Source organism: Amblyomma mixtum, chromosome 3, assembly GCF_055824585.1.
Source record: "Amblyomma mixtum isolate Tamu chromosome 3, ASM5582458v1, whole genome shotgun sequence".
Classification (NCBI taxonomy): domain Eukaryota; kingdom Metazoa; phylum Arthropoda; class Arachnida; order Ixodida; family Ixodidae; genus Amblyomma; species Amblyomma mixtum.
Window position 1 is genome coordinate 139147707 of NC_143014.1, and position 8438 is coordinate 139156144.

Sequence of the window (8438 nt, forward strand, 5' to 3'; positions counted from 1 at the left end):
GGTGTGACATCACATCCATCAGAAGTCGTCGCGACATAGTGAAAATTGTCACAAAATGGTCGGAAAAAAGTCGTATTTGAGTCAAATTGGAAAAAAAATGTGTAATCAAGCGTAATTAACAGTTAAGATCCCAAGAAATGATAATTTGATTATCACTCTAACCACAAAAACGGTGTGACGTCATATCCAACGGAAGTCGTCACAGCATAGTGTTTTCGGCTTTCGCCTCTCAACACTTTAGTTGGCAAACTGTCCTCGCAAATTATTTGCCAGTAGCACTATTGCCATCGAGGTACACTGACGTGGAAACTTCTGGAATGTCGTTGGTTCTGCTACGTTCCAAGGTCAATTGTACGTTCTGCTAAGTAGGAGCACTTTCCAGTGCGACTGAGCGACGCAGGCTTCCGCACAGCCTGTATTCATGAACTGTGTGCCTTTGGGACCTACTACCGAAGATCTCTGGGGTACCAGTTATACCAATACCAGCACGTTGGTCGTATAGCCATGCTGCAAGACAGCGCTCGGGGATCTCCATGTGAGTGCCAGCATCGACAGCCTGCCCATAGACTGCGCACGCCAGATCTTCTGGAAAACGGGGAGGTATCTTCTGCGAAGGCCTGCTTGAGTGTTCCGCGGCGGTTCTCTCGGTGCCCGCTGATGTTTTCGGCATTCGCCCTAGAGGTGCCAGATGTCTTGTCGTGGGAACCCACGGTCAACTGTGAAGTGCTTTCGGCCGGCATCCTGGGCGGAGCGGGCTCCGACGTTCAACCGCCGCTGCTATTTGTGACGCAGTCCGAGGAACATCTGCAACGTATGGGCGTCGTGGCCTGCTCGAACAGCGAAGTGGTCATGGCCATCATGGATGAGACGACGAAGGGTACGCTGGCACCTTTCGTCTCCTAAAATGGTGTCAGACCACCGAGCATCTGTGGGGTCCGGTACAGCCGCCGCAAGAAGCGTTACTGCCGGGCTACGTCCAGGCAAGCTCTTCGCACGTGGCCAGGCGTGAGTTCCTGGATCTGTTGTCGAAGGCAGGGACTGTGGAGACGGCAGTGGCCGTGTATGAAGTCCTTGGATGACTGGTTACCACCTGAAGCAAATTTCGCCGGTCCTGGACTAAGATAATATTTTTTTTATTTCTGCGATATTGTATTCGTTGTTCGATACTTTATGGAATTTGGGAAAATCGTGAGTTAACATTTGATCGTTCCCAATAAATCTTCTTTTCGACGCAGCTCGTTCTCTACGCCTTTCTCTCTGTTTGCCCTCGTTGTCTTTGTGTGCGAGTGATAGTTCAGGTAGTTAATATGCATAATCAGGGACAAAAGTCCCCAGGACGCTTAAGTGCCAACGAAAGCCGACAGGTCTGCTATAATAGTCAGTGGCTCATGAAACTCTTAAGTGAATGACCAACTAACGTGCTCTAGTATGATAGGCGAAGACCGTGGTCTTTGGCAGGCATTGCATTAATGCGCCTAGGTAGCCGTTGGCGTCTCTTTGAGAGTTTTGCTCTCAATAGTACCAATGAGCCTAATCATTAAGTTGGGCATGGAAGTACATGCTACCATCTCCGCTTTGCATAAGCTGAATTTATGAACGAAACGCTTTCGTTCGCCTCTAGTCTAACGCTGGTGCTGCGAAATTTCACCAGTCCTGGACTACAGTAGTAGTTTTTTTATTTCTGCGCTATTGTATCTTTTGTTCGGTATTTTATGGAATTTGGGAAAAGTGGGAATTCACATTTGATAAACGGCCTAAACAGTACCAGCATTGTCCTCATCAGTTTTCAGGTACTTTGTCGCATTTAAGGCATTTGAGAGGATGCCTAGGTACCCAAAATTTTTAAGCTGAAAGCCTTCAATGTCGTCCGTTAACAAAGCGTGTCACACGCGTTTAACTCTGTAACTAAAAAATAAAGAAGAAAACCAATGGCTGCTTCAGATAGAGGAGGAAAAAATGAACCTAGAAGTCAAGTTTGATGACTATAGATTAATTAGTTAATTATATGCAAAAATTACAAAATTGCTTGGAAATAACGCGGACGTCGATATAACCACCAAAATGGTGTGACATCACATCCATCAGAAGTCGTCACGACATAGTGAAAATTGTCACAAAATGGTCGGAAAAAAGTCGTATTTGAGTCAAATTGGAAAAAAAAATGTGTAATCAAGCGTAATTAACAGTTAAGATCCCAAGAAATGATAATTTGATTATCACTCTAACCACAAAAACGGTGTGACGTCATATCCAACGGAAGTCGTCACAGCATAGTGTTTTCGGCTTTCGCCTCTCAACACTTTAGTTGGCAAACTGTCCTCGCAAATTATTTGCCAGTAGCACTATTGCCATCGAGGTACACTGACGTGGAAGCTTCTGGAATGTCGTTGGTTCTGCTACGTTCCAAGGTCAATTGTACGTTCTGCTAAGTAGGAGCACTTTCCAGTGCGACTGAGCGACGCAGGCTTCCGCACAGCCTGTATTCATGAACTGTGTGCCTTTGGGACCTACTACCGAAGATCTCTGGGGTACCAGTTATACCAATACCAGCACGTTGGTCGTATAGCCATGCTGCAAGACAGCGCTCGGGGATCTCCATGTGAGTGCCAGCATCGACAGCCTGCCCATAGACTGCGCACGCCAGATCTTCTGGAAAACGGGGAGGTATCTTCTGCGAAGGCCTGCTTGAGTGTTCCGCGGCGGTTCTCTCGATGCCCGCTGATGTTTTCGGCATTCGCCCTAGAGGTGACAGATGTCTTGTCGTGGGAACCCACGGTCAACTGTGAAGTGCTTTCGGCCGGCATCCTGGGCGGAGCGGGCTCCGACGTTCAACCGCCGCTGCTCTTTGTGACGCAGTCCGAGGAACAACTGGGACGTATGGGCGTCGTGGCCTGCTCGAACAGCGAAGTGGTCATGGTCATCATGGATGAGACGACGCCGGGTACGCTGGCGCCTTTCGTCTCCTAAAATGGTGTCAGACCACCGAGCATCTGTGGGGTCCGGCACAGCCGCCGCAAGAAGCGTTACTGCCGGGCTACGTCCAGGCAAGCTCTTCGCACGTGGTCAGGCGTGAGTTCCGGGATCTGTTGTCGAAGACAGGGACTGTGGTCACCGCAGTGGCCGAGTATGAAGTCCTTGGATGACTGCTGACCACTTGAGGCGAATTTAACGAGTCCTGGAGTAAGATAATTTTTTATTTCTGCGCTATTATTTCGTTGTTCGATATTTTATGGAATTTGGGAAAATCGTGAGTTAACATTTGATCGTTCCCAATAAATCTTCTTTTCGACGCAGCTCGTTCTCTACGCCTTTCTCTCTGTTTGCCCTCGTTGTCTTTGTGTGCGAGTAATAGTTCAGGTAGTTAATATGCGTAATCAGGGACAAAAGTCCTCAGGATGCTTGAGTGCCAACGAAACCCGACAGGTCTGCTGTAATAGTCAGTGGCTCATGAATCCCTTGTGGAAGTGAATGACCAAATAATGTGCTCTAAAGTATGATAGTATGGTCATTGGCAGGCATTGCATTGATGCGCCTAGATAGCGGTTGGCGTCTCAGAGTTTTCCTCCCGATATTACCAATGAGCGTAATCATTAAGTTGGGCATGAAAGTACATGCTAGCATCTCCGGCTTTGCATAAGCTGAATTTATTAACGAAATGCTTTCGTTCGCCTATACACTAGCACTGGTGCTGCGAATGTAAGTACGCCGAAACGTGCGTGATTGGAAGCAGAACGCCGAAGATTGTTTCTCTTGTTGAGTTCCGCGTTCGTAACGCTTGCCTTTACGACCGGGGTGCCAATGCTGAATCCCTGGCGTAGCATGCCAAGGTGACGGTAAGCTCAGTTATTTTCATGAATACCTCTCGAGTGTTACTCTAGCAGCAGTGATTTTAATTAACGATTGCAATGAGGCAATGATCATGGGGTGCATGTAGAGCCAATGCTATACGAGGGAGTGCGCTGTCGGCGGATCGGCAGGTGCTGTGCGCGCTGCGCTTCTTTGCCACCGATGGGTTTCAAGGCACCGTAGGAAATGAAGCAAATATCGGCGTAGCCCAGCAGGCTGTGAGCAAGTGTTTTGCGGCGGGTGGCGGAGACCATTGTCAACGTTGGATCGCAGCTGCTTTCCGGCGAGACCCGAAGAGAAGGCGGCGACGAAGGAGGGCTTTCTTCGCTGAAAATTTCGCCGCGGCAGTATCCCCGGCTTCGTCGGGTGTGTCGATGATGCACTCATCGCCATCAAGAAGCCGTGGGCCAGCGCTGCGAGGAAGTCGCAAGGGCTTCTACGCTGCACACATGAGTGAGTAGACCTCGGACACTGTTTTTGACCGCATGAGTTAGGCTACAAATGCGGTCCTCGGCAACGAGAGTAAGTTCGTGTTTTTTCACAGATCTGTGGTGCGAACATGCGTATTCTGGCCGTGGACACATGTTGACCCGGATCCTCCCACGACGCGGTCGTGTGGCGCCACTACGAGGCGGAGGAAGGCTTGCTGGACGATGGTGAGTTTTTTCTGGGTAAACAGTTTTTCAAAAAGGCCCTCTCAACCGTCGGGCGACCTCAATTACATATACTGAGCTCTAGCACACTGCATTTGCCCTGATCTGCTAAAGATACAAGAATGAGTCTGACTAGTTACACAGGTTACAGTATGATAGTGTATTTTCACCCTTTTGTTATCAGCAGAAACACAGCACCATGTAAAGTTGAAATACATGATATTTTCTGTCTAAGAAACCAAGGCAAAATGCACCTGACAGCGTTTGTGTTGTGTAGGCAATCATAACGCATTATTTATATCAGTATAATGGTAGAAGACTGACCTTATAGCAGTGTTCACTTATATATCGCAATCTTGTGTTGCCTGTATGCTCATGAATATCATGTTCTGCAGAGCCTGGCTGTGGGCTACTTGGCATGAGTCTTCCATTGTATAGTAGAGCGTGCTGTAAGGCTGTTGAGATCGCCGAGAAAGGACATGCTTGTCTGCATAATTTTTTGTTATGCAGGAGACAATGTCTACTCATTGGAGCCAGCCATGGCTACTTGCACCAGTGGCATGGCATCACAGACCCGACCCAGCTGAAGACCTGTACAACATGCTACATTCTTTTGTGCTTTTTGTAGTTGAACACTGCATCGATAGGCCGAACAGCTACTTCCAGTGCTTTCAAAGGCACCGGATGCACCACCACCGGTGGGAGTGGACAGTGTGCATCATCACCGGCGCATGCCACACTTCACAACCTCTCTTTGGATGCACCCATGTCAGCAGAGGGTGCAGGCGGTACTACCACTGACCTAGATAACAACGGGCTACCTCTACATGCTGGCTGCCTAGTAGAGACAGGATTTCTCCTCACCTACCTCCAGGGAAGAGCAATGCGCTACTGTATTTTTGGCCTCTCAGGCTGACCAGTCTCCAGAGGCTGGCATACTTAGGGATGGTGCAGGGACAGTTGTGGTGGCAACTCTAGCGTCAGGCAATGACTCACCATGCTGGCGTGGAGAGTCATATCACAGCCACTGTTTCTATTGCCACTGTCATTGCCACGTGTCGGTGCACAACACACATCTGCAAGTGTGTGAGCAACTGTGTGATGTGGTTGTGCACTTGGCCACAGCCAGCCTCATGGTCTGAACGGATTGCCATGTACAGTACAAGCCCTTATAACTGTGTTTTTGCTGTGTGTAGCCGGAAGCCTGCAGTGACAAACAAGCGCCCCACCAGCTGCCACTTTATTGACAGTATGTTTGCCCGAATACCTCCCAGTCCCTCAGCAGCGTGTTGTAGTCTGTTTCTGAAAGCGGAACAGGTGTTGAAACAGCTCGCCCCGAGTGTTAAACACATCAGTGTACATTCTATTTTGCCAATGCTTACGTTGAACCACCTGCTTCTTCCCTGCTATCACTTTCCGCCTTGGTACAGTGCCTGTGGTCATTACCCGTGTGATGAACATGCATAAAACCAAAAGTTTAGGGCTTAGTTAAGGCACTAAATGTTTGTGATGGTTGTTGGAATCAGAAATCACCACCAATGCTTTTTGTTAGTGCAACATACATTATGTGTGTTTATTTTTTTGGCCACAGCATTTCACATGACCGTTCTTATTGCTGAAGAAGCAGTTTATGTACAAGCATGCAAGAGGACCGGGGTTCGAATCCCGGTGCCACGCAACTCTCCACCGGATAAAAAAAAAAAACTCCGCGTGTCGATGGAATTGCATAACCAGGCTTGGAGTGCGGCCTGATTTCGGTGACCAGAACCGACAACGCACTTCCTCATCAGAACAGGATTTGGCCACCCTGGTGTAGTACTTGGCCACAACCTTCTATGAACAAACCAATTAACCCTCAGCCCTCAGTCCCCAGCGGCTGCGGAGCAACTGACCAAGGCGGCGGTCAGATCTGTGACGCAGCGGAGGGTGCTAAGAATCTCTGGCTCCAGACAGGCCGCCATTGGAAACTGAACCTGGCAACGTTTAACGCAAGAACCTTATCAAGTGAGGCTAGCTTAGCAGTGCTGCTGGAGTAATTAGCCGGTATTAAATGGGATGTCATAGGGCTTAGTGAGGTTAGAAGGACAGATGAGGCGTATACAGTACTAAAGGGTGGGCATGTACTGTGCTATCATGGATTAGCAGGTAGGCGAGAACTAGGTGTGGGATTTCTCATAAATCAGGATATAGCTGGCAACATCGAGGAGTTTTACAGTATTAACGAGAGAGTGGCAGCTATCGTAATTAGGCTTAATAAGAGGTACAAGCTGAAGGTGGTGCAGGCCTACGCGCCTACATCAAGCCATGATGACCAGATAGTTGAAAGCTTCTATGAGGATGTGGAATCGGCAATGACCAAAGTAAAATCACAGTACACTGTACTGATGGGCGACTTTAATGCAAAGGTAGGTAAAAAGCAGGCTGGAGACAAGGCAGTAGGTGACTATGGCATAGGTTCTAGGAACAGTAGGGGAGAGTTATTAGTAGAGTTCGCAGATAGAAATAATTTATGGATTATGAATACCTTCTTCCGCAAACGAGCAAACAGGAAGTGGACGTGGAAGAGCCCCAATGGTGATACTAAAAATGAAATAGACTTCATACTATGTGCACACCCTGGCATCGTAGAGGATGTGGATGTCCTCGGTAAGGTACGTTGGAGCGACCACAGAATGGTAAGGTCTCGTATTAGCTTAGATTTGAAGAGGGAACAGAGGAAACTGGTGAAGCGAAAGGCTATTATCGAGTTAGCATTAAGAGGGAAGGTAGAGGAATTCAATGTCGCTGCAAAACAGATTTTCCGCTTTAACTGAAGAAGACGACCGTAGTGTTGAAACAATGAATGATAATCTTACAGCTGTCGTTACAGAGTGCGCCGCAGAAGTAGGTGGTAGGATGGTTCGACAGGATACCAACAAGCTATCTCAGGAGACTAAAGATCTGATTAAGAAACGTCAAAGGATGAGGACGTCTAACTCCACAGACAGGACAGAACTAGCAGAGCTATCTAAGTTCATAAATAAGCGCAAGGTAGCCGACATAAGAAAGTATAACATGCAGAAAATCGAGCATGCTCTAAGGAATGGAGGTAGCCTAAAATCAGTGAGGAGAAAACTGGGCATAGGTAAAAACCAGATGTATGCGCTAAAAGACAAACAGGGCAATGTCATCAGCAATATGGATAAGATAGTTGAATTAGCTGAAGAGTTCTACACAAATCTATACAGTAGCGAATGTAATCAAGTTACTGAGGGAGGCAGTCGAGCACAGCAATGGGACATCCCGCCAGTAACGAAGGAGGAAGTAAAGAAAGCCTTAGGAGCAATGCAAAGAGGGAAAGCAGCTGGTGGGGATCAGGTAACAGCAGATTTGCTGAAGGACGGAGGAGACATTGTGCTACAAAAACTAGCCACCCTATATACGCAATGCCTTGTGACCTCGAGAGTACCAGAAGCTTGGAAGAACGCTAACATTATCTTAATTCATAAGAAAGGAGACGTCAAGGACTAGAAGAATTAAAGACCGATCAGCTTATTGTCCGTTGCCTACAAGGTATTTACTAAGGTAATCGCTAATAGAGTCAGGACAACCTTGGACATTAGTCAGCCAAATGATCAGGCAGGCTTTCGTAAAGGATACTCGACAATAGACCACATTCACACTATCAATCAGGTGATAGAGAAATGCGCAGAATATAACCAACCCCTATATATAGCCTTCATTGATTACGAGAAAGCATTCGACTCAGTGGAAACCTCAACTGTCATGCAGGCATTGCGGAATCAGGGTGTGGAAGAGTGCTATGTGAAAATATTGGAAGTTATTTATAACGATTGCACAGCTACTATAGTTCTCCATAAAGTCAGCAATAAAATTCCAATATGGAAAGGTGTCAGGCAGGGAGACACGATCTCGCCAATGCTCTTCACTGCCTGCTTA

General features: G+C 47.5%; 1 protein-coding gene across 2 annotated transcripts; it reads left to right on the forward strand.

Moving 5' to 3' along the window:
• Positions 1 to 2257: 2257 nt before the first annotated feature.
• On the forward strand, positions 2258 to 6564 carry LOC149352147 (uncharacterized). Of its 2 annotated transcripts, none has more exons than XM_089581303.1 (4): positions 2258 to 3180; positions 4054 to 4299; positions 4391 to 4502; positions 5010 to 6564. In XM_089581303.1, exons 2-4 carry the CDS (start codon positions 4221 to 4223, stop codon positions 5125 to 5127), a joined length of 309 nt encoding a protein of 102 aa, XP_089437429.1. In that variant the 5' UTR covers positions 2258 to 3180; positions 4054 to 4220; the 3' UTR covers positions 5128 to 6564. The 2 variants fall into 2 exon arrangements, 1 of the variants encoding a protein (XP_089437429.1); XR_016290694.1 differs by having other exon boundaries at positions 2277 to 3180; positions 4120 to 4299.
• Positions 6565 to 8438: the final 1874 nt, after the last annotated feature.

Bases quoted from the DNA above. Each gene is read 5' to 3' on its own strand.
- LOC149352147 (XM_089581303.1), top strand. From the start codon at position 4,221: ATGATGCACTCATCGCCATCAAGAAGCCGTGGGCCAGCGCTGCGAGGA. The intron at 4,300-4,390 runs GTGAGTAGACCT...GTTTTTTCACAG, and splicing joins CTTCTACGCTGCACACATGA to ATCTGTGGTGCGAACATGCG. The intron at 4,503-5,009 runs GTGAGTTTTTTC...TTTGTTATGCAG, and splicing joins GGAAGGCTTGCTGGACGATG to GAGACAATGTCTACTCATTG.